Here is a 27,776-nt window from a genome sequence, read left to right as displayed (position 1 = left end):
GGTTTCTCAGATGCTTGTGTGTATAGCCCAGTAGATGGGAGGATTGCTTCACTAAGTATTTGTGATAATACTTACGCATCTCAATTGTTGTTTGTGGTGTGCAGGTTTGTGACGTGGAATCATGGCGATGAGGAGGAGGATGATCTAGGGTCTCGTTTGTGTGTTATTGGATTGTTGGATATGTTGTTGGAACCTTGGATAGAGATATGCTAGGTTGATGGATAGAATGCTTAGGATTGTTGTTGTATTGATGTTGTAATGGTTTTGTATGGTTGGTATGTTTCCGCTGTGTGTACTGGTTGTTATTGGTTTAATGAGGAGTCGTGGTTTGGGTTGGTTTAATTTAGTAGTATAGGCTGCATAATTGTTTATATTGTATTTAATTATTAATAAAAAAAAAGGGTCGGGTTGTTTCATTTTGGTATCAGAGCCTTTACGGTTCTAGGATTGTTTAGAGTGGTTTAAGGAAATTTAATTGGTTGAATTATTTTCTTATTGTTGGATGCATGATGTTGTGTGATGGAATTGATTATGAGTAGTTAGTCAATTTGCATGTGGTATGGAGTCCTAGTATCATCCTCTTCGAGCCTTCAATGAGATTCCATGGTAAGTTGTTTTTTTTTATGTTGTTAGTTGTGTAGTGTTTTTAGTTTCTGTGCGGAAGGTGCAGTTGGCTATTGGAAGTTGTTAGAAAGTGGTGGATCATGCCGGTATCGGGAAATACCGTTGGCGGTGACTTGTGGAAGTGGATGTATTGCAAATGGAGTTCATTTGGATTTTTGACTCGTGTATCATGTGGAAAGGAAATAGCTCGGGAATTCTATAAATGGAAAGTTTCCATAAATAGAAGGTTGCTATAAATGGAAAGTTTCCATAAATAGAATGTCAATTTAAAAGGAAAGTTTCTAAAAATGGGAAGTTTTATGAATAGTTAAATCTTGCCTATTAATGGAAAGAGTTGAGGTAGATCTAGTCGGGAGATACTTGATGACATCAGACTTGTTTGCTCAGGATTGTGTGGGCCCAACTCATGTGATACCGATAGCTCGATGGACTTTATGGCCAGAGAGTGGGAGTGGTATGTTTGCTTCGGATGACGATCCGAGAGCGCGCTTTAGGGTGACGACCCAAGAGCGGGATTTTGAGACTCCTTGGATACCGTAGCTGTGAGCCGCGGCTCGGCAGTGAGCCGGTATGTTTCGAGGGTTGCGACCCGAGAGCGGGGGGAGTGGGCATGTGAGACTCCCTGGATACCGTAGCTGTAGGCTATGGCCTGACAGTGAGCCGGTATGACTCGAAGGTTGCGACCTGAGAGCGGGGGAGTGTGAGTGACTTCCTGGATGCCGTAGCTTAAGGTGGTTAGCCTGATAGCGAGCCGGCATGATTCGTTGGTTGCGACCACGGACGGGAGAAGCACTGAGCTGTGAGCAAATAATGTCTAAGATGTGAGTATATTGACTAGAGGGAGACCTCATGGTTCAGTCGGAGGTGTGCGGGCTGTTGCGATAGTGCACGGGAAACCTTAGCTGACGGTATTTAGTCCGGTCGGAGGACGTGCGGGCCGTGTTGACGGTGGCACGGAGGTCCTTGACGGATGGACGGTGTTGCGGGATTCTAGGACGAATCCTTATTGGTGGAGGAGAATAGTAACATCCGCGAACCGGATTATGCAGTTTTGGTAGGAGTGTCGATCGACACCACTATTTCTGGGTTCCTCGGGTTTGTTTTAATTCGCGATTTTGGTTTGGTTGGTTTGGTTTAGTTATCTAAACTGAGTATATAAGTGGAGAAGCGAAAAATTAAGGGTTTTAGGGTGTCTGATCGCCGTTTGCAGAGATAGAGAGAGAGGAGAGAGCCTATTGTGGTGTGAAGAAGATTAAAGGAGAAAGAGCAGAATCGTTAGGGTTTGGGAGGAAATAGTTTCGGCATATCAAATCGTTCTTAAAGGTAATGAAATTTATTAGGTTTATTCCCAAGTCTTTCATCGTCATTCTCCTTTTTACAGAAGTAATTTTGGATTTAAAATCGATGCGTTATTGGCAGTTTCGTGAGTCACATTTTCTCAGACGCGAGTTGGAACCATCGGGGATTGTAATTGAGGTCGTGGTCTCTTATGGTTCCTGATCGTGCTGAAATTTTGTGGGAAGCTTCGTGACGTCTAGGGATAGCTTTTCACCGGAGCGATTTGGTAGTTAACGGTTGGTTTTCATTTTAGGGTTTCGTCTTTGAGACTGTTCTTTTCTGATGTTTCTGTCCAGTTTTGCTATAAGTCGTTTTTGGTTGTGTGGCTTGTTATAGGGCGTTTCTGGGCTGTTTCAGACGTTAGGAGGGTCTCAACTGGTTGTATTGGTTGTTATAATCAGTTGATAAGGTGAGTGCATGACCATGGCTTATCTAAGCCTGAGAATCTTTTGTTTGCTTGATTTGTTGTATTTTGTGGTGTTGTTCTTGCTTGTGGTGGTTGTGTTATGGTTATTATAGGTTCCTGAGGCTTTTGGGAGAGTTTGGGACAGATTGTAGGCGGATTGGAACGGATGTTCGTCGTTCGGATTCGTGCAGTTCGCGTCTACGAAGGGAGTGTCGATCGACACCAGTTAGGTGTCGGTCGACACCATGTTTGGCCAGTGTCGATCGACACCTCTCTGGTGTCGGTCGACACCAAGTTGCTTGTTTCGTGATTTTCCTGGTTTGTTTGTGTTTGGTTGTCAGTTGTTAAGCATTGGTTTCTAATTTGCTTGTGTGTATAGCCCAGTAGATGGGAGGATTGCCTAACTAAGTATTTGTGATAATACTTACGCATCTCAATTGTTGTTTGTGGTTTGCAGGTTTGTGATGTGGAATCATGGCGATGAGGAGGAGGATGATCTAGGGTCTCGTTTGTGTGTTATTGGATTGTTGGATATATTGTTGGAACCTTGGATAGAGATATGCTAGGTTGATGGATATAATGCTTAGGATTGTTGTTGTATTGATGTTGTAATGGTTTTGTATGTTTGGTATGTTTCCGCTGTGTGTACTGGTTGTTATTGGTTTAATGAGGAGTCGTGGTTTGGGTTGGTTTAATTTAGTAGTATAGGCTGCATAATTGTTTATATTGTATTTAATTATTAATAAAATAAAAAAAGGTCGGGTTGTTTCAAAGAGGTTTTGGAAACTTATAGATTTGTTTGTATTCAACAATTTTATTCAACCATGGGAATAGAATACTTTAGTGACTTTAAACCAAGTTTGAAAACCATATACAATAGTACTCCTTCTCTTTCACGTTTTGACACATTTCACATAAATTAATAAAACATTGAATTATATACATATGTCTCTATTTAATTAGGTTTAGTTAAAGGTAAATTAGAAAATTTTGGTGTAAAAAATGCATTGCAAATAGAAAATAACTAGATACGGACCCGCACGTACATGCGTGATTAATTTTAAAAACTATGTTTACTATAAGGTTTGTAATATATTATGTACACTTAGAGTTACATTTATAGATATAATTATTTGTTAAATCATTTACAGTTCAAACTTATATTAGTTTGGTTTCATTCGGTTTGTGATTTTTGAAATAATAAAGTTTTCAGCATAAATTTTAGATTCACAAAACAACATATCCGAATCTAACGTTTACCGAATTAGTGATTAATCAAAATTATAGAAAACTTGTAAATTATAAAACGGATAAAAACCATCAAAAAGATTAAAACTTCTCGGAACAAATGACCTAAATTCTTAAGCGGGTCAAACCCGTCCCGATAGCCATACTCTATAAGAGATATAATATTTTTTTATCTACAAAAACCCGTCCCTCAAAATTTTTAAGAAATAATATTAATATATATGAGATTTTATATATTTTAATATGTTAATTTTGAAATTAAAGAATCTTTAATATACGTTAGTCTTATATATCAGAAACTTTCTATATGGAAAACTGAAAATTAGGATTTTCATAAGTTTTAATATTTTATAGTTTAAAATAAATTTAAGATGCTGTCAAACTGTTTTTTAAAGATTTTCCAATATCTATTATTCGAAATTAAATTTTTTTTTGGTCAAAAAATTTTAAATAATAAGAAATAATATTATTTCTATTTTTGAAAATATAATTTAAATATATATTTTTTACATCTTATGTTATAATTTTTTATCATATTATAATACATAGGTTTTGAAAATAATTTGGAAAACATGTAGGTGATAATATTTATTTACCAATTTTAGAATTTATAGGAACAAAATATTGTGTATATAAATAAATTAAATAGCAATGACAGTTTTATTTAATATTATAGAATATTAAAGACAAGTAATAAATTGGGCACAAAAAAAAAAAGAGATGTCATCTCTCTCTAGAGGCGATTTTTGTGGCGATCACACCCTTTGGGGTTTTCTCCGGCGTTGCCGGAATTTTCTCCGATTAGGAGTCCTGTTTCTACCGACAAAATCAAACACTTGTGTTTCCAGAATTTTGTTGGCGGTTTATCTCTGTCAGTTAATTTTGACAGTTTCTTTCTCCCTGTTTCTGCGGGGGATAGCCACTTTCAAAAACCGCCATTGATGTTCCTATATAAATCCTCTGTTTTCAATCCCGCTAGTCAGACCCAACCGTTCACCGACCATCACTTTGTCACCCACAAACACACCATGAGCTAGATTTGGGGATTGATGATGCCCCAATTACTCTGCCCTCAGAGTTTGTCTCCAGAGCCGCCGCTATTAATAGATACTCTCTTGTGGTCACTCCTGTCAACCCCCGTAAACAAAACTTACGGGCTCTCATCCGTCAGATGCCCCGGGTATGGGGATTCTCTGAGGAGTGTATAGGGCGTATCATTGACAGAGGAAGAGTCCAATTTCGTTTTCAATCTGAGGAAACAATGAATCTTGTTCTGCGACGCAGTCCGTGGTCATTTAACAATTGGATGGTTACAACTCACCGCTGGTACCCGAACTTGACTGAGAACGAGATGAAGATCATTCCCTTTTGGATCCAGATTCAAGGTATTCCAACTCTGTACTTAACAAATGTCATGGCTAGAAGGATTGGAAATAGCTTAGGGTATGTGACGGAAGTAGATTACGATGAGAATGTCAATCAAGTAGGAGCGGTTAGGGTTAAGATAGATTGGAATATAGACAATCCCCTTCGTTTAAAAAAAAATGTTCAGTTCACGCCTGGCGAGAACACTCTTGTTACGTTTCGCTTTGAACGCCTCCGTAACTTCTGTAACCAATGTGGGAGTCTGAAACACGATGTCAAGGAATGCCCACTTACCTTTGATGATGAGGATCCATATGTGCCTGGTGATGATAATGATGGTGGTGATCATCCGGATGACGATAATAATATGGAGGATGCGAACGATACCAATACCATGTCTCCTGCAGTGGATATCCCGGGTATTCATATGGCCCCTCCTACGGGTCCTGCTTGTGATCACGGTCCCATTTCCTCTCACTCAGCGGATCTCCCCAGTGTCTTTGAGGATACGGAACTCACTGCAGAACGACTTAGATACTTACATGCGAAGTACACGCCAAAGGTTTTCTTTGAAGACAGTACAGACAATGCGATCCCTAATTTTCTCTTTCACAGACGCAAAAGGGTGAGTTTTGAAACAGCTTTCAACAATGCTAATGCTGCGGAAGAGAGGGTGGTCCTGAGCCATCTCCGGAAGCAGGTAAAGATAGACAGTTCAGTTGATTCATGCTCGGCCAATGCTGGATTCGACGGAGGCGCGGGGGGCCCGGTACCCCTAGAGTTTCCTCCATGAAGATGATCTCCTGGAATTGCCAAGGCCTTGCCTCACCATTAAAGTCTGCTACTATAAAACGATTATGTAAACTATCTAAGTGTGATGTTTTATTTCTCATTGAAACTTTAAATAAGTGTGATATGGTATGTAAACTTAAGGATGATTTAGGATTTACTAACATTATAACTCAGCCCCCTCTAGGCAGGAGTGGTGGCTTAGCTCTTATGTGGAATAACAATGTATCTCTCTCCTTAATTTCTAAGGATGAGAGGCTCATTGATGTATCAGTAACTTATAATAATATTAACTACTATTTGTCTTGTTTGTATGGCCATCCATCTCAGAGTGAAAGGCATCACTTATGGGACTATCTCAAAAATATATCTCTTCATCGATCTGACCCTTGGATCTTAATTGGAGATTTTAATGAGATTAGAAACAATCAAGAAAAAATGGGTGGTCCTAACAGAGATGAGTGGACATTCAGAAACTTTAGAAGTATGATTTCCGCCTGTGACTTGGATGATATTAATTCAAGAGGTGATAAATTTACATGGTTGGTGAATGGTATACACACACTATCAGATGCTGTTTGGATCGTTGTTTGATCAATAGTAATGGAGCAGCTACTTTCCCAAATGCGATACTTAACTTTATGGATTTCTCAGGCTCCGATCATCGCCCTTTATCTCTCCAACTAAACTTGCAGAAAGAAAAACGTAAAAAGGTTTTCTTCTTTGATAAAAGATTATGTGAGCTGCCAACATTTACAGACACGGTTCGTGAAGGGTGGGAAAAAGATTCTGATATCTCAACAACAACGATCATGTCTAGAATCTCAAACTGTCAGAAAAACATGGCAAAACTGAAACATATATCACAATTAAATGCGGATACACGCATAAGAGCTTTACATTCTCAATTAAATACAGCCATGGAAAGTACTGTGCGAGCTGAGAGACAAAGTGTTCCACACATTCAAACTGCTCTTACCAAAGCATACAATGATGAGGAAAAGCACTGGAAGCAAAAGAGTAGAAACCAAACAATTGCATAAGGCGATCAAAACACAAGCTATTTTCACGCATGTGCAAAAACCAGATCCTCAAGGAACAGATTAATCTCAATCTACAATGATCAAGGATTTCTTATACACAGAGATAAAAAGATAGGTGAACACGCACAAGATTTTTTCACAAACCTGTTCTCCACAAATGGTCACTCTGTTACACCAAATGACTTTGCGGACTTTGAACAGAAAGTTACAAATGAGATCAATATTTCTCTCACAAGAGATTTTTCTGACCAAGAAATCTACGAAGCAGTAAGTTTAATTGGGGATGATCGTGCCCCGGGACCAGACGGGCTTACGGCAAGATTCTATAAACGTTGTTGGTCAATCGTCGGAAAGGATGTGATTAGGGAAGTGCAAAATTTTTTCAGAACCTCTACAATGACGCAAGGCATTAACCACACGAATATATGTCTGATCCCAAAGGTTGACAATCCCACAACGCTTTCAGACTACCGTCCAATTTCACTTTGCAATGTCTTATACAAGATTATTTCTAAATGTCTTGTAAAGCGCCTCAAGCCTCACCTTGATAGCATAGTTTCTGAATCACAAGCTGCGTTCATTCCGGGCAGAATTATTCAGGATAATGTTATGATTGCACATGAAGTATTGCATTCTTTGAAATCTCGAAAACGTGTTTCACAAACTTACATGGCTGTTAAAACTGATGTAAGCAAAGCCTACGACAGAGTTGAATGGAACTTTTTAAAAACAACACTCAAGCTATTTGGATTCTGTGATCGATGGATCAGTTGGATTATGGCTGCTGTCTGCTCAACCACGTATTCAGTCCTTATAAATGGCTCACCTCATGGACTTGTCCAACCTGAAAGAGGGATCCATCAAGGAGATCCCCTGTCTCCTTATCTCTTTATCCTGTGCTCTGATATGCTAAGTCATCTCATTACCTCCTATGCCAAAGATGGTGATATCAAGGGAGTAAAGATTGGTAATGGGGTACCACGCATCACTCATCTACAGTTTTCTGATGATTCACTCTTCTTCTGCCAAGCCAATAAGAAAAATTGTCAAGCCTTGCGGGATGTTTTTGATGTCTATGAACACTATTCAGGTCAAAAAATTAACACAGATAAATCTATGATCACTTTTGGATCGAGAGTTTTTGGCACAACACAGAATAGACTTAAAACCATTTTAAAAATCTCACACCATGGTGGAGGGGGTAAATATCTTGGTCTACCTGAACAGTTTGGTAGGAAGAAGAATGAAATGTTTGAAAATATAATTGACAGAGTTAAAAAAAGAACATCACACTGGACAACAAGGAAGCTTTCACCTGCAGGTAAAGAGGTAATGCTCAAATCGGTTGCAGTCTCCATGCCTGTCTATGCCATGTCCTATTTCAAGTTACCAAAGGGAGTCACATCTGACCTTGAGTCTTTATTAATGAACTTTTGGTGGGATAGAAGCACACATCACCGCAAAATCCCATGGATATCATGGAAGAAGTTACAGATTTCAAAGAAAGAGGGTGGACTAGGCTTTCGAGATTTGGAGAAATTTAATGATGCTCTTCTTGCAAAACAAGCATGGCGTCTGTTACAGTTCCCAGACTCTCTCTTTGCTCGTGTAATGAAAGCAAGATACTATCCTGATGGTTCTCTTCTTGATGCAACACCTAAACGTTCACAATCATACGGATGGTCTTCATTACTAACTGGTCTCGACCTTATTAAAAAAGGTTCACGTTTTGTTATTGGCGACGGCCATTCAATACGAGGTGGGGTTGATAATTTTATTAACACACATCCTCCTCGCCCATTGAATCCCCGTATATCACAAGAATAATTCCTACTCCAAGATTTGATTATCCGTGAAGAGGATTCACGATCATGGGACAACCAAAAAATTGAAAATATGATTGCAAATGAGGATCAAGACTCTGTCAAAAACACCTTCTTATCAAAGCATGATAGACATGATCAGCTGATTTGGAACTACTCTGTTTCTGGAGACTACACTGTTAGGTCAGGCTATTGGCTACTTACTCATGATCCTTCTAACTCTAATCCTCCTTATAGTGTTCCATATGGATCTATTAAACTCAAAAACAAACTATGGGGCTTAAACATTATGCCTAAAATAAAGCATTTCTTTGGAGGACCATCTCACGAGCCTTACCTACAACAACCAGATTGCAAGCGAGAGGAATGGATATTAATCCAAAATGTAGCAGATGCGGACTAGATGATGAAACTATAAATCATGCCCTGTTCTCATGTCCTTTTGCTATATCAGCGTGGCGTTTCTCAAATACCTCTGCTTTAAATTTAGAACATTTATCTGATGATGCAGAGGAAAATATCTCATATGTGATTGAATTTTCAAGGCGTCAAGACATCTCTCCTCATACTGCATTACAACCATTATGGCTCATTTGGAGAATTTGGAAAGCACGAAATAACACTATCTTTAACAATTTCCGTGAAAGTGCAACTCAAACTGTTCTACAAGCTCAAGCAGAGACAAATGAATGGATAACTTTAAAGCATATCAGAAAAAATCTTCAGGTCTTCTCTCAAGATCAAACAAAATGGAAGCCCCCTCCACAAGATACGGTGAAATGTAATTTTGATGCAGGTTTTAACAGAAACACATCCCAAGCTATTGGAGGATGGATTATTCGCAATTATCAAGGCCAGGCTCTCAACTGGGGATCTTCTATACTTGGATATGCTGCATCTCCCCTGGAGGCAGAAACTAAGGCATTAATTCTTGCAGCTCAACAAGCATCAACCATTGGTTACACAAACATAATTTTTGAAGGAGATTCTGTAAATTTAATCAATACGCTTAATGGAACTCAAAGAAATAGATCTCTAGCAAATTTTATACATAACATTAATTTTTGGTTTTCCAAATTTGAATCAATTTCTGCTGTATTTGTAAAGAGAGAATGTAATAGTGCAGCTCATACTTTAGCAAAATTTGGTTGCTTAACTAATGATTTTTATTCTGATTCTGGTACTATACCAGTCTGGCTAAGCCACAGCATTTGTAATGACTCTCTTTAAATGAAATAAATTTACTTTTGTGGAAAAAATAAAAAATAAATTGGGCACATAGCTTTCTGGCAACACTTCAGTTTTTTTTCAAAAATGATTCTTTTTAATATATAGGGATATTTTTTGTGAAACAATAATAAAACTCACTCTTTGTAAAACAGTTTTAAAGTAGTTAAAACACTTAAGCTAAAATAATGATTTACGACAATAAAATCGATCTTTTAATATAAGACGACTCCCAAATGTAGGAACCAGTCATCACCCCATCGACAAAATCGTTAAGCCATTATGAACATCACAAACCTTAGGCAAATATTCTCATTTTTGTATCCTCTCTCTCTCTATATATGTACATATTGAAAGTAGCATATGTAATAATATATACTTTCATCTGATCATTGAACAAAGCTTCTTCTCTTAGACTAGTTTACCACTAAAGGGCAAAGACGGTGAAGAATCTCCACTGATTCTGCTAGGAGCTGGAGTATTCCTCCGCGACTGACGTTTGGTTGGAACAATGATGGCTTCATCCTCAAACTTTCCAAGCTTGTCATCAATGTCATCATCTTCTTCATCGCCTTTGAAAACCGGATGAATATAAGACGTCTGCAAGTAGCCTTTAAGGTTCAGGTTTGGCTCTCTTGCGGTTTCCAGTGTATCTTTCATCATAGCTTCCTGTAACACAATGAAAACAAATACAAAAATGATACACATTTTGGTATATGACTGAGGAATCTAAAAATGTGAAGTGGATGTTGGAAGAAAGAACAAACCTGTAAAGGGTATCTGATGAAAGCTGGCTCATAACGACCTTTGCAGAAGTGGTGGAAACCGATGGTAAGCACAGGTAAAGCAATGAGAAAAGGTGCAGCTAATGCAGCGTGCTTGGTTCCCAATAGTCCCATCAGAAGCAACTGTGATATTACCAATGCTGCTATTACTCGTCCATGAACGTCTGGCCAAAACGCTGCTGCGCTCTCGTATTCTTGATTGTATACATTTATGATCTGACAGAAACAGAAAAAAAAGGATGTTCAAGAATCTGCTTTAAAACACGGTTCGACCCAACTGAGGAAGGAAGGAAGAAACTTACTTGGTGGCGATACACAATGTAAGCAAGGGCAAAGAAGACCAAGATAAAAGGAAGAAGCATCGGTGTCACAGGAGCGTAAACAAGACCAAGAAGGAAGTAGAGCTGTATCCGAGGCTCACCAGTGTTAAAACCAATGCTTCCCGGGTCCATTGCTTCCTCTCTGTCTTTCTCAGTCTTAACCAAGAAGGCGTTTTTAAGATGGAACATGATCAGAGGTTTCAGCATTAGAATCTCTCCTGCAACTCCTGCCCAGCCGTCAACCATTATATACGTGATGAAGAAAGTTGCTTTCATCGGTATCGCCACACCAATGGTCTTTGGGATTTGGTTTGGGGACTGATTGAGAAAAGAGTTAAGCTGTTCAAACGCAGCTCCAGTGATAACGCTTGCAAGAAAGACGTTCACTAAGTTGAAAATGTAATATCGAAACGCCGATCGTCTCTCTAAAGATGAGATCGACGTGAAGCCTTCAAATTTGGACATGATCATCAGAATGGATGGCAGAAAGGCAAGGAAAAGCTTCAGTGCAATACCCGGTAGAAACCCTTGTATCACTGATTTCATGAATTTACTGCATAAAAAAATCAAACCAAGTCAGTCCAATGTTTTAGTTTGTTCAATGTCAAGAAGAGAGAATGTGAAGAAGAAGAAACTCACTCCTCAACAATAACCTTCAAGAACGGAGCAGCTTTCTCAATCCCTTCAATGGTAGCAAGAGATTGTACAAACGCAATGGGGATGATGAAGAAGAAGGTTAAGAAGAAGAAGGCAACATGCATGATCAACCTCCTTACTGTCAGAGAAACATATGGAATAGCAAGATTTGACCAGTACACATCACGCGGTTCTGGAGCCCATTCAGTCAGCCATTGTGTTGGGTTTCGTGTCTGTTGGGTCTGAGCACAAACCGCAGCAGCCCATCGGGTTTTAAAGGAAACAAACGCTGCTGGCATTATGGACTTGGGATCATTCACCACTTCCTCCCTTTCTTTACCAATCTCTTTTGATATTTTGTCAACTTCAGCAATGTAATGTTCAATTGCATCAACCTTTTTACCCCATAGCCCAAGAAAGCCAAGCTGGTTTGTGTAGGAAAGCATGATAAGGGTCAACTTAATAGAACATAACAAACAAGCAAAAAAATCAAGATTGGAATTTATATGAAGTACCTTCACCATAATTCTCTGAGTGTTATTCCTAGCGTATTTGAGCTGGTAGTAATCAAGCCAATTCTGCAGCTTTTTCTTCTCTTTCACCAAATCAGCAAGCTTGTTTGCATTGCATACAACCTACATATTGTATTCAGACGTAATTAATAAAATTTAGAACTCAGGAAACATAGCATAGTCTCACAACATTTGTTATGTTCTTATATCTCAAGAAGATCATAATTCAAAGAAAACTTAAAGGTTTCAAATTTAAAGCTTCTAAGGAACTTGCCTGATGTGTCAGGTAGTTATCAGGATGATTGACCAGGAAAAAATGCTCCACCAGTTCACTTACAGACTCATCAGCGTCCGGAGGTACATTTCTAACAAGAACCTATCACAAATCCCAACATATTAGATCGCTGGCCACAACTTTACACTCTGTTCAGTGTTTTGAGTTTAAACCTAGGGAAAGAAAGGAGTCTTACAGTGAACTGGTCAGGTCGACGAGCTTCTGATGCAACAAACTGGAGCCTCATGTTAGCAATTGTCTCATATTCTTTCTTCAAAACATAACAAGTCCAGATGGTAAAGGCATAAGCCATTACTATATGAGTCCAAAACCTGGCAAAATATAAAATATAAAGTCAAGTCATTGTAGCTCAAAACTTTACCTGACTACACCCATTTGTGACTGATGGAAACATAAAAGACTTAAAAGATGGTAAGGTCTAACGCACCTCACTGAATACTCTGGAATATTTGAAACAGATAGTTTGTCAATGTCGCTGGAAGTTACATTCCTTAGATGCTTAGCTATCTCCAATGTGTTATTTGTCCAGTTGACTGGCACAAGAACTGCCCAAGCAAGCACTGCTATTGGAGCAAAGATCTTAAGCCTGCGCATATAAAGAAAACAAAAGTCAATGTTCATAAAATCATTAAGGAGACAAAAAAAAAAAATTCCCTGACCCTTTGCTAAACTTATATTACTCTTCCTACTGCTAAAAATAGCATACAACATAGTGACCCTTTTGCTTCTTTGTCAATTAGATTGGGCTAAGACCAAATCAACCAAAACAAACCCATAAACCAAAGAAACTACAAAGTTAATAACTTTACCCCAGCCAGTAAATCCGGAGATACACAACTGAATCCAAACCGGCATGATCAATAAGCTCAGGCTCAGGCATTTTCAGAGCCTCTGGCATCCAATTCAAGAACTTCACATAAGACCTGAAGTCCAGATTCACAAAACGCTGTGCAAAGGCACCACCACGCGCAGGGCTGCTTCTTAACCCCTTGAGGTACCATTTTGAGAAGTAAACTCTATCGTTTAACGGCTGAAGCCTCAAAACCGCAAAGATAATGAAGAAAACAAAAGCACTGAGGATGTTTATCCCAGCTGATACACCAATATCCTGAAGTGTCGCCATCTCTTAATAGTCTTGCTCCCGTAACTAACAATTCAACCTGTGACAATAACACAAATAAGCAGCAAACTTGTTACCACCCCAAGTTCAAAAATTGAAGCTTTGCTGATTTAAAATCAACTAAAGAAGCTAAACTCTTAGAACCAAATCAAAATCTTTAGAAACTTCACAATTCAGAGTGCATTAACTTCAGAATCTAAGTGAAACCCCAAGTGCTAATTATAAGAGAACATGTAAAAGGCCAAAACTTTAGAAGCAAGCCCAAAAGAACACCAAAATTCCAAAACAGTTCGAATCTTTTTGACAGAAACATTAAAAAAGTACCAGCCAGACATGAAACAAACAACAACTCAAGGGCATCAATAAAAGTTAGCTTTTTGTGAGCTACCCTCAAATTTACTCCACCGAAACAATGAGATCCAGTGATGTAATTTCAATTAAAAAAAAGGAGAGAAGAAAGCAAATTGAGAAGAGAAACCCTAAAGCAGAGGAGTGGAATAATAAAGAGACAGAGTTGTTTTGGATCACTTCGAGATACATCCAAAGCTAAGAACTTTATCTTTTCCCTCTAATCCATCTCTTCAGTGAGATTAGTTAGTAACACGCAACACACAAATCCTAAAACCTCATAGAAAGGTATGAAATTAATAAACCTAAGGAAAAAAAAAAAGCTATTTTTTTTTTTAGAACTGTTTGGGATAATGTCGCTATAGAAACTGATAAGAGAAGCAGTTACGAAGGGTTTAAGATATATAACTAAGAGATTGAGGCTTCAGAGATCGTACAGTCGCTAGGAAGAAGAAGACGAACAGAGCTTTTTTTTTTTTAATGTTATGACGCTCATTGTCATTGGCTTAACAAAAAGTATCAATTTTTATATATTTTTATTATTATCGTCTTTTTCTTTTAATACTTGGAATAATATTTTATTCTTAGTGCCGTTGGGGCCTTTTTTTTTTTTTTTGTGAAAGGCTTATTACGTACGTTCACCTAATACTAAAACAAAGTAATTTAGTCGGTCGATTATATTATTATGTTAAAAAGAATTAATTTAGTAATCCTGAATCTTCTTTTGTGTTAGCTTTTTTAATCAGTTGTGATATTGACGCAAAATCATTTTCTTTGTATATATATTTTTTATAATTATTGTCGGGCTGCTAATTGTAGTAAGTGGGTTTCCCCTAGGGAATAAATTAATCCATTGATGTTTCCTTCTCGAGTTTGTTTATGCTGTTTTCTTTTTTCCTGTGTAGAAAAAAAAATAAGACGACAATAAAATGTAATCCGAGGTACTCTTGTTTATCTATTTCAAGAGTGTATTCTCACTTTGGATGTTGATCTAGGGATATTGGTTTGTCGATTAAAATAAGTGCCAAGTGAGAAAATATCACCAATTTTTTTTAGTAATTTAGTAGAACACACAAAAATAGCAAGTTTTCACAAGTTTCTTTTGTAGTCATCCTTATGCTCGTTGAAGTTAACAATGTCACCAACCTGATTGTTTGTTAATGGTGTAATTTAATGATTGTTTCTTTTGTGTAAACAATATTGATAATAGTATCATATAGGAAACAATTGTTTGGCGTTTTACATAATGAGAATTTATTGAGTGGTAGCTAAGTTTTGGAATTTCGTAACGGTTAGTTGAATCATGGACTTTTTGTAACGGGCAGAAAAATGTTGTGGTAGATATTTTGGATCACTCGCAATCCGAGCCAGTGTAGTGGTGACGTACCAACTTTTATAGAGATTCTAGCGTTACGATTGGGTAAGCCATGCGCTTATCGTGGGGACACAGGTTAGTAAGTAATGACCGCACTCGCGAACGTGTGATTGGTGATTCTTAAGACAATACTTAAATGAGTAAATTATACTATAATTTTGTTAAAGTGTGAACTTTATGCTAATGATAATCATGCAAGATGCGGTGTTCTTTTATACTCCACTAAATTATAAAATGGAGTCAAATATAAACGAAAGAAAAGAAAGAAAAAAAACGAAATTGTTGAATTATTGAACTTTGGAGATTATATTCTAGCAACTTATATATATACATTCACCTTATTAGTGGCCACGACCATCATTATACGTGCATGGATATTTTGAGTTCGAAACTTCGAATCTCGAACCCACTTATTTGCTACTAATATAAAAACCAGTTTGATTCGATCGGTCAAAAGGTTTTAGATTTACAAGTATACACCACGAGAAAATAAATGTTCAATGTTTTGTCAAAATATTGATCCCAAACTTCACAAACGATAACCTTTATTAAAAATAAAAATAAAACTAAGAAACGTCACAAACGATGCTCCATTTTGTTTGACACATCAACAAACGATGCTCCAAAAACATATCGAATCCAATTTTACATGATTGATGTAGTATAAATGTATAGCAAACGATAAAATTATGGGCCTAAGTCCGATAAGGCCCTTTTCAAATAGACCTAAGTAGGGGCGCAAGATGAACAAATTTCCATATCCTTCCAACCAAATTGGTTTGGTTGCTCAGAGGTTATTTTCTTTCAGTTCAACGGACTGGTTTTGTTTTCTTCTATGATTTATATACAGTTTCGTTTTCATTTCCTCAACAATAACTTTGGCATGTCCTCATTTATATTTGTTGTTGTAACTTGTTAAACTTTCGTATTCATCTCTATAAGTGATTAGGTATGTTAAGTTATAATCATGAACAACAACAAAAACTCATTTTCCATGATTCATTGTAAAACAGGAATTTATTCCGAAATCAAGTATTTGAAAAGCATATATACTAACTTTTAAACGTGGTTTCAGGTAGAATACACTTATAGGTACTCTATTTGGAAATATATTAGTTGTAAAGACTATATAGAAAGCTCCAATCAAATCTCTAGTTTGTCCTTCACAAATATCAGTGATTTTGATGCCTCAACAAATCAAAAACTCGTTAGAAGGTTGACATATGAAAACATGTAGTTAATGTGATTGTAATTTTCTTCGCTGCATGCAATTGTTTAAAATGATTAGCTCAACAACTCATCTAAATGAATTTCTGATCGTGATATCAATATAAAACAATAAGTTACGATTTCATGCAACAATAACACTTTGTATACATTATTATTCCAAGTAAATATTCATGCAACTATGCGAGTATTGCCTTGTGATTTTGTCAAGGTATGCCATCAAATAACATATCGAGTTTCTGACTAATTTCATCATGACCAATTTTGTCTACAAACACGCTGCGTACAATCTCCACAATAGAATCAATTGCGGGCCAAACAGTTGGGTGCTCAGGACTAATCAAATAAACAAGTGTGTCAGGTTCAATTGAGCAATCCCTGAGAGATTGGTCGACCTGAAGCTGTCTACCCCCATATACAGATATACTAATCACTGCTTAACCACTTGAATATGCTTTTGGTGGTGATTCTATTGATTGTCGTATATATACGTTTTGACGAGGATAACATCTCCATCTGGTACAATCCTAACACAAAATTCAATCTGGCAGAACCAGAACCATAAGAATGTTGCAGAGGCACCTCCATGATGTCGGGTGCTGCATCTTCTAATTCAAAAACTGAAACCCAAATAGTTCGCAGAAGAATTCGAATGAGACACTAACCGATTCTTGTGTAAAAACAAAGATGCAGCCAATATAGAAAAGAACTTCTTTTCTTATTAAGAATCACTTAAACAATCTTACAAGATATGTTTAATCAGATTTACACACAGTCAACACGACTTACCACTGACCAATTCTTAATCTAACCAAAATCCCTAAGAACCCTAAAAGCTTTCACGCTTAGTTCTCTAAAATTCTTCTTGAACGGCCAAACAACATGTTTGTCTAATAATACAATATATAGGAACTCTCCTATGACCTACTTTCCTAAACAAGGATAAGTCCAAATCTATTAGCCAATATGATAATATATTGTCCTCTAATTACCAAGCCTTCAAAAGTATTGCCACGTCATCCAATATCCGTGACTCCTCCAAAACGCGTAAACATATTCCAGAGTCCTACAACACAGTCTTGTAGCACCAGAACGTCTTCATGCTTTCATCTTGTTCCAAATAATCGGTTATTGTTGGGGTGCCAACTTCCAACAGTAACACTTTGTATACATGACGATTTCATGCAACAGTAAAATGAATTTTCTTCGCTGCATGCAAGTCTTGTTCCAAATAAGTTACGATTTCATGCAACAGTAACACTTTGTCTACATTATTATTTATATAGATTTCACGTTGAAAGAATCCAAGACAAGATCACGGGATTTCATTCCATGGAATAAAGTCTCTCTTCCAGTACATTAAACAAGCAGTCTAAATTCTTCCATATATCCCTCTAGTTCTTTGTTTTTTTTTTCAGAATTCACTAAGATAATACAGAAGATAATAATTATTTATTTTAGTTACAAATAATAATAGTAATTTCAAAAGTTTAAAATACATGAATGTGACAAAATAACATAAAACCACACAAAAAATAGTTAATGTTTTACAGTGTCCAACGAATTATTCTAGGTAAGACCGTAATAATTAAGACATGTATGGTTCTACCATATAAATTCAAATCTCGTTTAACATTTTTGTATGAAAAAAAAAACATAACAATATATACAATGAAAAGAGAAAATCAATTATGAAATGGGGAAAAGGTTGATTTAATAATCATTGATGTTCTTCTTCACCTGTCAACAATAATTATAAGATAGTGTATTAAGCCAGATTGGATCCACACATGATTTCACTTTCAGCCTTTTAAGTATAAATTCTGATATCTGTATACATATATAGTTTATATACATGTACACACACTCATTGATTAATAAATAAAATAACTTCTGAGACTGAGAAGAGGAACCATAATTTTTCATAAAAGTACAAAAAATAATATAACATGAGAACAGGCCAAAAGGTAACATTATGCTCATGGATTTCATGAGTGGACAATATCTTTTTACTACTATATCTCTCTATGTAGTTCTATTATTAGTCGTTTTCACGATATACTTTTGTCCATAAATATATGTCGTTTTCGTTTTTTGCTTCTCTATATGATCTTTACAAAATTATTCTCTCTAAAGTTATTAAAAACAAAAAAAAACTTGCAAACTATAACAACCTTCACGTGTTTTTTTTTTTTTTTGCAATTTATTTGTATATTTATAATTTGTCAAATCATTGCTTTTTAAAGTCAGCCAACTTAAATATCTATGTGATTTATCTTTCTCACCAATAAAACCCAATTTGGCAAATTTCATTTACATTTTATGTCGTACAACGTTATGAATTAGTAGGTCAACTGAATTATCAAACTAGGGGGGAAAAATGATGAAAATATTGAGAGAGCTTTGAACACCAGCAAGTACAAATTATATTGGTAACCAAATGTGTGAAGTTAACTCGAAGATGTGCTCCGATCTGGGTCCTCCGTCAATTCCGGTGACTGCGAGGACCCCTCGGCCCATGGTTCTTCACTCGCGACTCTTTGCATGTTACCGGCGAAGCTGATGGACGAAATCAAGGGAGCAGTGGAGAGGAGAAGAATCCGCGAGACGCCGATGGCAAGAGCTCTGCCGAAGGAGTTGCTACGCGGAGTGGAAGAGGGAGATTCACGGCGACGAACGAGAGAAGAAGGCAGATAGATCGGAAGATTGGAGATCTTGGAGGCTTCGCGGGATCGGTTACGATAGGGGAGGTAGTCTCCGATCCGGCGAAGCTAAACCACCATCGAAGGCCCGCTTATCTACTCCCTGCTGCCTCTCTCTCTCACGACTGAGCGTGAAAACCTCCTCGACAAAAGGCAGATCGGATCTCTTCCTCCTTCCCAAAACGGCTCTACGGTGGCAGGACGGCAAACGGATCTTGGATCACCGTCTCTGTTCGGCTACCGTCGTCCAGGCTCACCGGAGGTCCTGTTCCGGCTGAGTATCCGCAAGTATGGGCGGCGGCTGCAAACGAGTTCTTCGTTCTGCAGATTAGGGTTTCATGGTTCCTAGTTTGGTTCGGTCTGTGAACCCGGCCGGTTTTGTTTCCATCGGTTTAGTTTTGGTTAACTGTAAATGAGTTGGACCCTAGGGATTTATGTATATGGGCCTACTCCGGAAATAGCCCATTAAGCATTATATGTTTATTAATTGAATACCCTTTAACAAAAAAAAAAAAAAAGATGTGGCAGAGAAAAAGAAAAGAAAAAAGGTGTACTATAAGGAATGCAAGAACACAAGTAGAGAGAATCACAAAATAAAAAAGGCTTTGGAAAAAGCAAAACAAGACTGAGAGAGAAAAGGCAAAAATAACCCAAAAAGAACGCGAGTCAAATGTTGCCTCCCCCCAAATTTACTATTTTTTTACTCCCCATTTATAATATTATTCAAAATCTATTTTATAATATATACTAATTATACTTACAAAAAACTTTATAATATATAGGAAAAAATGAAAGCAAATTCCAAAATCCCACCGACACAAACACAAACACAAGTCAGATCAAATGGGTCAAGAAATTCAACAATTTCATCTCAATCACACAATTATAATAGTGACTACACTAAGAATATAAAAAGACTTGTATAATCATTTGTATTAAGAATCTTGCATTATAAGTTAAATGAAGTCTTAAATACGTTTTTATCAGATTAATGTAGAATGAATCTACGAAGAAACAGAGGTTTTATTATTAAAAAAAAACTTCAGAAATTAAAAAAATAGTATAGTTTTCTCTCTCTTCATAACTCGAGCAAGCCTTTGGAATCAAATCTCTCTCTCTCCTCTTACTACTACTTACCTATCCCTTTCTTTAATGGCGATGCTTCTTCTAACTACTACTACTACTACCCCCAGCACTCACTGTTACTCTTCTTCTTCTTCTCTGTCACTGTCTATTCTCTCTTTTGGACCCTTTCATGGAGTTGTTTCTTAGTCCTCTTCCTCCTCGTACGTGATCAAACACACCGACACTGCTAATGGCTTCTGGAGATAAAGCTATGTTCACTGTTTTGCTTCTGTTCTTCGCTTCGATCTCTGGATTCTCTCTTGTTCTTTGTGTTACTGATCCATCTGATGGTAAAGTATTAAGCTTTTTATGAGTTTTGGTGACTTTTTCTTCTTTCTCTGTTTTTGATCATCTCTTTTTGGGATTTCTTTGTGATTTGAGAACCTGAGATTGAAGGGTTTTAGTAAAGTTGATCACTTTAGATTCAGATGATAAAACCCTTTTCAGATTCTGTTTGATGAGTTTTGTAAGATTTGATGATTTTGAGACAATCTGTTTCCTGAGAAGCCGCCGGAACTAATGGGAAATGGAAATGATAATGCCGGTTGGTAAAATAAAAAAAGGCACCAAATTTAAGATCTTTCTTCTTCACTTTAATGTGTTTACTTACTTTTTTTTTAGCTCAAAAAGGCAAAATAGTAACTTTATGGAAGATTTTTTCTTGGTTCTTTATAGATCCTTTGATGAGTTTCATCTGACTGACATATGAGTTGTTCTCATCTTATTGGTCTTATTGCAGTTCAAGCACTTCAGGTTTTGTATACTTCACTGAATAGTCCTTCACAGCTAACCAATTGGAAAAATGGTGGTGGTGATCCATGTGGAGAGTCATGGAAAGGGATTACTTGTGAGGGCTCAGCAGTTGTCACTATGTAAAAAAGTTCAAGATTTTGGTTTCTTTTATTATGTCCACTTGCATGGATTTGATTGATTCTGGAGTGTCTTCTAATGTTCCTTTTTTTTTTTTGTTGTTGTGATTGGAACAGAGATATATCAGATTTAGGAGTCTCTGGCACTCTTGGATACTTGCTTTCAGACCTCATGTCACTCAGAAAATTGTATTGTCTTTTGGAAAGTTCTCTGTTTTTTTGTTTGTTTGATTCTTTGTGTTTTTAAGATTTTGATTCAACAACTTCGGTCTCTCTCATTTTGGTTACAGGGATGTTAGTGGTAACAGCATCCATGATACACTTCCATATCAATTGCCGCCGAATCTCACAAGCATGTAAATTGATGTGTTTGCGTTGCTTCTTATTGTATTTACTATCAGTGTTCACTTTGAATCTAACAGATGACAGAAATTGTAATGCAGAAATCTGTCGAGGAACAACCTAAGTGGTAACCTTCCATATTCCATATCTGCAATGGGTTCTCTTTCGTATATGTGAGTTTGCCATTATAGAAGCACATATTGTGTGAGATCTAGCATACTTCTTTTTGCTAGATCAGGTATTAAACTTTGAAATGTTATGGTCTAGGAATGTAAGTGGAAATTCACTTTCAATGTCGATAGGAGATATCTTTGCCAATCATAAATCACTTTCAACCTTGTAAGATCTCTTTATCAATCTCTTTACCATAGACTTGATAGTCATCACTGCCAGTTTCTAGTTTCCATTGATCTAATGTTGTTTTATTCAGGGACCTTTCTCACAACAACTTCAGTGGCGATCTTCCGAGTTCTTTAAGTACAGTGTCCAAACTTTCCGCTCTGTGAGTGCTTCCAAACTTTCATTGTTGCAACGAGAATTAAGAAGTGCCAAAGGGAATTCCTTATGATGATGATATCTTCATTTGTGACAGTTATGTTCAGAACAATCAGTTGACAGGTTCCATAGTTGTTCTCTCGGGTTTACCTTTGAAAACTCTGTAAGTTTCAGTAGGAAAATAAACAAATACAGTAGATAAATTTCCCCATCACACTGACCATATATGTTTACTTGGCAGAAATGTTGCAAACAATCGTTTCAATGGATCCATACCTAAGGAGCTTAGCTCTATTCAGACCATAATGTAAGCTTTCAAAAACAAATCTGTTAAGTTCTTTACTTTGGAGTTTGGTTTCAGTTTAAACTGTTAATTTATGTCTTTGATATTCCTAAATGAAACAGATATGATGGTAACTCCTTTGATAACGTCCCTGCCTCTTCTCAACCAGACAGACCTGGCAAAAAAGGGAAACCTTCTGGTTCTTCTAAGAAACCCAAAATTGGTACTGAAGAGAAATCTTCAGAGTCTGACAAGGGTTTGTCTGGTGGAGTAGTCACTGGTATAGTGTTCGGATCTCTATTTGTTGCTGGTATTGTAGCACTTATTCTTTACTTGTGCCTTCACAAGAGAAAAAGAAAAGTTGGAGGAAGCACAAGAGCTGCTCAAAGAAGTCTTCCACTTAGTGGAACAACTGAGACGCAAGAGCAGAGGGTTAAAAGTGTATCATCAGTTGCAGACTTGAAGTCTTCGCCTGCAGAAAAAGTAACGGTTGATCGGGTTATGAAAAACGGGTCAATAAGTAGAATAAGATCTCCAATCACTGCTTCACAGTACACTGTTTCCTCTCTGCAAGTAGCAACAAACAGCTTTAGTCAAGAAAACATCATCGGTGAAGGTTCTTTAGGCCGTGTCTATAGAGCAGAGTTCCCCAATGGAAAGGTAAACTAAAACTTGATAGGTTTCTACACTAAGATGCTTTCTTTAGACTAAGTTTCTGTGTGTAACCTGTTTCTAGATAATGGCGATTAAGAAGATCGATAATGCAGCACTTTCATTACAAGAAGAAGATAACTTCTTAGAAGCCGTTTCAAACATGTCACGCTTGAGACATCCAAACATTGTTCCCTTGGCTGGATACTGCACCGAGCATGGTCAACGTCTTCTAGTTTATGAATACGTGGGAAATGGGAATCTAGATGATACGCTTCACATGAATGATGATAGAAGCATGAACCTTACTTGGAATGCGCGTGTTAAAGTTGCACTTGGAACTGCCAAGGCTTTAGAGTATGTGCAAATTGTTATGATTATTATCTTTAATGAACAACATTCATGTTAAACCGGAGTTTTCTGTTTTTGTTGTAACAGGTATTTGCATGAAGTTTGTTTGCCTTCAATTGTACATAGAAACTTCAAATCGGCGAATATATTGCTAGATGAAGAACTCAATCCTCACTTATCAGACAGTGGTTTAGCTGCATTGACACCTAACACTGAGAGACAGGTAATAACACAATAGGAAGAATCAGATTTTGAGCTACTGCTGAAATATTTTCTAAGTCTGTCTTGGTTTTATGTACGTCAACAACAGGTTTCAACTCAAATAGTGGGTTCATTTGGATACAGCGCTCCAGAGTTTGCATTGTCGGGAGTTTACACTGTCAAAAGTGATGTATACACTTTTGGAGTAGTAATGCTTGAGCTCCTAACTGGTCGGAAGCCTCTTGACAGGTTTCTTTTTCATTTTTTTTTGTAGCCAATGTTGAACAAAAGCCATGGATTTGATTTCACTCAAGTAATCTGTGCTTTGTGTATGTGTGTTTGATAGCTCAAGGACGAGAGCAGAGCAATCACTAGTGAGATGGGCTACACCGCAGCTTCACGATATAGATGCTTTGTCTAAAATGGTTGATCCTTCTCTTAATGGCATGTATCCAGCTAAGTCACTTTCTCGTTTTGCTGATATCATTGCTCTCTGTATTCAGGTATATCCTTCAAACTCTGATAATGTTCGAGTTGGACAAAACCAAAAAAGTAACCATATCTCTCTTTTTTTGTTTGTTAATTTAGCCGGAACCAGAGTTCAGGCCTCCAATGTCAGAGGTGGTGCAACAGCTAGTGAGATTAGTTCAGAGAGCAAGTGTTGTCAAACGACGATCAAGTGATGACACTGGATTTTCGTACAGGACACCTGAACACGAGCACGTTGATATCTCATTCTGAGTAATGATGATCCAAATCAACATTTAAGCTCGAGTCATTTCTGCATTGGAAGCTAAAAAGCAGTTTGAAAACTCCAGAGATTGAGAGTTTTGCTCAAATACATAAAGAGAATCTGATCCAAGGGATGCGGGGTGGTGAAGTAAAGAAAGCATCTTGGTGCAGTGCAGACGAAAGTAAAGAACTTGTATGTGTGTGTATTCCTGTGAGGATCAAATTAGAGTACATAACCATGTTACAATCATCTTTCTTGTACTTTTTCCTTTTTGTTTCTCTCGAATAACAAGTCTGAAACCTTTGTTGCAAGTTGCAGCTAATAATATTTCAAATTTTGCCTGATTAAGGCTTTGGTTGTTGAATAATTTAGATAAAACTGGTCTGATACTTTAAGAAAAGTGAAACATGATTAAGAAGAAGTGAGAAGATCGATCTGATGTTAGTTTTTGTTGTCCATGTTCATCTGCTCTCAGCAGACAAAACAACAGACCATAATAAACAAACCTAAAGTTAACTTAAACCCCACGGGAAGTCTATACAACCGACTCAGCCACATAATTTTCTTCATCATCTCTCCGATCTCTCTCCTGCTTTCACATTTTCTAAGTTTTGGAACGCACCATACAAACATCATCACAACCACCACGACAAAGACCGACAAAGATAAAACCCTAAATTACTAAAATCTGCACCAAAGAGCTTCCAAGTTATAACTTACCATCCCCTGTGGCTTTTATCTTCAAGAACCAGCGTTTATCTTTTTCTGCGCTTCGTTTCCACCTGAAGATAACAACAGCACTGTTAATATCAGTGGCAAGCTTTTGGGCACAAAACAGGAAGAAAAAAGGGTTCCTTTGAGTGCCAGACATTTTAGAAGCTAATATCGTGGAAAGGCGATTTGAAATCATTCTCTCAGTTAACAGTCATAGAGATTTCTAACTCTGATATCTATAGTATGCTCAAGTTCATGGAAGTAGACGCATTACAAAATGGATCTTTGACAACCTTAACAGACAGATTGTTTTGCAGCTAGACCTGGAGGAACCTTAAGCAAAGATCAGATCCTTACAGGACCAAGAACAATAAATTGTATCCTAGTGGCCATACCCCCACTCAGCAAGCACCATTAAAGCCAGTGCATAAATTTGGTTTCGTAACTTTTTCCAGATCTCAAATTGAAGTCAATGACACGGTTGCACACAGAGGGGCAGAGGCTAAAGTTAATAGTGATAGAACATCTATATAGGAGATGACTAAAGAGAGACAAACGGACCTTGACATCATCAGCTGGAGATGAATTAAACCCGTTCTGAGATTTTTTGACATCATCATCAGAACTGCATTCAGCACACACAAAGTGATCAAGCTTCTTTGCTTCTTCAATCGTCATGCCAACACACGCAGGATGGTACCTACAACATCGAATTGTAATGCTTATTATCAATAATTTGTGGAAAAGAATTTGTAAGTTTAAAAACAGAAAACTTCAGTCTCTTTTGCCATTGAATCAGGAGTAAGGAAGTTAATAGAAAGACAAATATCAACAATTACCAGTCTTTGCAGCCTTCACACTGCACCATGAGATCATCTGGATTGTAAGGCATTTCACATTTGCAGTACCTTCAGAAGCAAAAACAAGCCACAAAAGAATAAACATCATGGAAATACCAGGTAAGAAGACTTAATTCTGAACTAATTACTATTAATCTACTTACACAGCAACTCGATCAGGGGTAAACGCGCCAGTAGCAGCCTTGTACTCGAATCTACAATAATAATCTTCCGCCCCAACGTTTTCAAGCCTCGTGTAGTTTTTGAAGGTGTGAACAATGCATTTTCCCTCAATGGTGTGTGCGCTTTGAACATCAAAATGGTCAGACAAGAAAAGCTCTTTGGCTCCATGAAATTGTCTCCTACCACCAAGGGACTCCTCAGGGCGGTAATACCATCGACAGTGCACCTTCACATTGTTCCTAGCATCAGCTTCAATCTTCTCGACACGGGCCACATATGGTGGTTTACCAGCATCTGATGGGCGCATCAACACACAATCTCCCACTGCAGAAAATAACCTCAAAGATTAGTTCATGCCCAACATTAGTAAATTGATATGAAAGCTTGCGACTTTTGTACACTAGTAACCCTATACAGCTAGCTAGCATTCTTTCAGCAACGAAAGGTTAAATTTAAATGAACAAAAGTATGGGTTGCAAATTTTAAAGGCATCACTCCCTTCTACTAAAAATGCCTAGACCATAACACATGCACCTAGTCACCAGGAAAAGAAAAAAAGAAACTTTTTACATGTGGAAGCTCATATTGTTGCGTCAAGAAACATAACGAGCTACATTACAGATGATAGAGATGCAATGAATCTAGAAACCGAAACCAAACAAAAGAAAGGGTCCATGTTTCACATTTAACCAGCTAAACACAAACTTCTTATATAGAAACCATCCAAAGTAAGTAAATTTACAGATGAAAAGCCCAAAATCAAAACAATTCACTGAAATGTATCTCTGATTTAACAACGAGAGCTACCAAATATCACATTTCGCGTCACTGCACAAACCAAACACATTCCAAATCCTATCTACAGAGCAGTGACATACACAGTTAAACAGCTACACAAAGAACCAAAAACAAGGATGCATCTAAAACACACACAAGCAGACATTGAACAACACAGACTCCATATCTAAGCTCTCAATCAATTCAACACATACAATTGAGCCTCAAATGCCCAAAAAACATGCACAAAAATGTCTAAATTTTAACAAGTGACGATAAGAGAAGGATAAAAATAAGACTACCTCTCACAAGTTTGTTGGTGCCCTTGATGGTATAAGAGTCCAGCTCCTTCCTCCCCGGCTTAATTTTCGAGGCGACACCAGGTCGAGTTTTCGCCATGGAAGCTAGGGTTTTTTTCAAACCGGAATTAAAAAAGGTAAGGTTTTTTTTGGGTTGCCGAAATGTATAAAAGATTGGGGCTTTTGAGAAGATCAGGATGTGTAGATCGATGGGTATGAGGAGGAAGAAAGTGAAATCAGAGTGAAGGGGAGAAGAGAGGAAGACGAAGAGAGTAAATCTGGAACCCTAGATTCTCTCCTGGTGAAGAAGATGAGTCATTTGCAAATTTGGGAGTTTTACTGTTGTTGTTGTTGTTGCCAAAGCCCAATTTATTTTTTTGCCCTTTTTTATTTATTTATTTTCTCTTATTAACAAATTTGGAAATTTTGTTACTTTTTCCTGTGACTGACTTTTACCGTAAAATTGGGAAAAAAGTGAATAATTTTCAAAAATTTTACTGTCGTTTTTGGAATTTGGATCGAGATATTTGTGCAGATAAAAAAGAGGTAAAAAAAAAAAGTACACAAATTTAATTTGATTTTCATGGTCATCACTCATCACTCATCTAAGTTTTTTTTTATACTGACAAGATCAATGTTTTGTATATAAATCTAGAATGGTACCAGGCGTGTTTAATCTTTCGGCTAATAAATAAATCATCAGTTTTGGTGTTCGATGAAACAAAACATTA

General features: G+C 37.3%; 3 protein-coding genes and 1 pseudogene across 9 annotated transcripts; 2 read left to right on the top strand and 2 right to left on the bottom strand.

The window, feature by feature from the left end:
- Positions 1–948: 948 nt before the first annotated feature.
- Positions 949–9,866, top strand: LOC147930379 (uncharacterized; annotated as a pseudogene).
- A 189-nt stretch (positions 9,867–10,055) lies between these two features.
- LOC104731302 (hyperosmolality-gated Ca2+ permeable channel 1.2-like) lies at positions 10,056–14,411 on the bottom strand. 6 transcript variants are annotated; one of them, XM_010450632.2, is made up of 10 exons: positions 14,317–14,411; positions 13,221–13,571; positions 12,839–12,997; positions 12,587–12,722; positions 12,391–12,492; positions 12,120–12,239; positions 11,608–12,029; positions 10,951–11,521; positions 10,631–10,864; positions 10,056–10,532 (listed from the first exon to the last, which is right to left on the bottom strand). In XM_010450632.2, the coding sequence occupies exons 2-10, from the start codon at positions 13,532–13,534 to the stop codon at positions 10,275–10,277; spliced, it is 2,316 nt and encodes a 771-aa protein (XP_010448934.2). In that variant the 5' UTR covers positions 13,535–13,571; positions 14,317–14,411; the 3' UTR covers positions 10,056–10,274. The 6 variants fall into 6 exon arrangements, with proteins under 6 accessions (XP_010448934.2, XP_010448933.2, XP_010448932.2 ...); XM_010450631.3 differs by having other exon boundaries at positions 14,289–14,400; XM_010450630.2 differs by having other exon boundaries at positions 14,010–14,364.
- A 5,583-nt stretch (positions 14,412–19,994) lies between these two features.
- LOC104731301 (protein STRUBBELIG-RECEPTOR FAMILY 8) lies at positions 19,995–24,581 on the top strand. Its single transcript, XM_010450626.3, has 15 exons — positions 19,995–20,598; positions 21,048–21,180; positions 21,295–21,366; positions 21,468–21,533; positions 21,621–21,692; positions 21,787–21,858; positions 21,950–22,021; positions 22,112–22,177; positions 22,256–22,321; positions 22,420–22,957; positions 23,034–23,305; positions 23,387–23,522; positions 23,610–23,749; positions 23,847–24,003; positions 24,089–24,581. The coding sequence occupies exons 1-15, from the start codon at positions 20,499–20,501 to the stop codon at positions 24,239–24,241; spliced, it is 2,115 nt and encodes a 704-aa protein (XP_010448928.1). The 5' UTR covers positions 19,995–20,498; the 3' UTR covers positions 24,242–24,581.
- Positions 24,582–24,623: 42 nt separating this feature from the next.
- LOC104731300 (chromatin remodeling protein EBS) lies at positions 24,624–27,630 on the bottom strand. 2 transcript variants are annotated; one of them, XM_087478080.1, is made up of 6 exons: positions 27,049–27,630; positions 25,951–26,293; positions 25,787–25,855; positions 25,509–25,647; positions 24,954–25,015; positions 24,624–24,837 (listed from the first exon to the last, which is right to left on the bottom strand). In XM_087478080.1, the coding sequence occupies exons 1-5, from the start codon at positions 27,143–27,145 to the stop codon at positions 24,989–24,991; spliced, it is 675 nt and encodes a 224-aa protein (XP_087334206.1). In that variant the 5' UTR covers positions 27,146–27,630; the 3' UTR covers positions 24,624–24,837; positions 24,954–24,988. The 2 variants fall into 2 exon arrangements, with proteins under 2 accessions (XP_087334206.1, XP_010448927.1); XM_010450625.3 differs by having other exon boundaries at positions 24,624–25,015.
- Positions 27,631–27,776: the final 146 nt, after the last annotated feature.

Source organism: Camelina sativa, chromosome 12 (genome assembly GCF_030686135.1).
Source record: "Camelina sativa cultivar CO46 ecotype springtype chromosome 12, ASM3068613v1".
NCBI lineage: Eukaryota > Viridiplantae > Streptophyta > Magnoliopsida > Brassicales > Brassicaceae > Camelina > Camelina sativa.
This window is presented reverse-complemented; position numbering and strand designations above follow the sequence as displayed.

Excerpts from the sequence above, each read along its gene's own strand:
- LOC104731302 (XM_010450632.2), bottom strand. The coding sequence starts at position 13,534 with ATGGCGACACTTCAGGATATTGGTGTATCAGCTGGGATAAACATCCTC. Across the intron at positions 12,723-12,838 it reads ATTCCAGAGTATTCAGTGAG|GTTTTGGACTCATATAGTAA; the intron begins GTGCGTTAGACC and ends ATATTTTGCCAG. Across the intron at positions 10,865-10,950 it reads ACATTGTGTATCGCCACCAA|ATCATAAATGTATACAATCA; the intron begins GTAAGTTTCTTC and ends TGTTTCTGTCAG.
- LOC104731301 (XM_010450626.3), top strand. The coding sequence starts at position 20,499 with ATGGCTTCTGGAGATAAAGCTATGTTCACTGTTTTGCTTCTGTTCTTC. Across the intron at positions 20,599-21,047 it reads TGTTACTGATCCATCTGATG|TTCAAGCACTTCAGGTTTTG; the intron begins GTAAAGTATTAA and ends GTCTTATTGCAG. Across the intron at positions 23,306-23,386 it reads GGAACTGCCAAGGCTTTAGA|GTATTTGCATGAAGTTTGTT; the intron begins GTATGTGCAAAT and ends TTGTTGTAACAG.
- LOC104731300 (XM_010450625.3), bottom strand. The coding sequence starts at position 27,145 with ATGGCGAAAACTCGACCTGGTGTCGCCTCGAAAATTAAGCCGGGGAGG. Across the intron at positions 25,856-25,950 it reads ACCCCTGATCGAGTTGCTGT|GTACTGCAAATGTGAAATGC; the intron begins GTAAGTAGATTA and ends TTGCTTCTGAAG. Across the intron at positions 25,648-25,786 it reads TGTGAAGGCTGCAAAGACTG|GTACCATCCTGCGTGTGTTG; the intron begins GTAATTGTTGAT and ends TCGATGTTGTAG.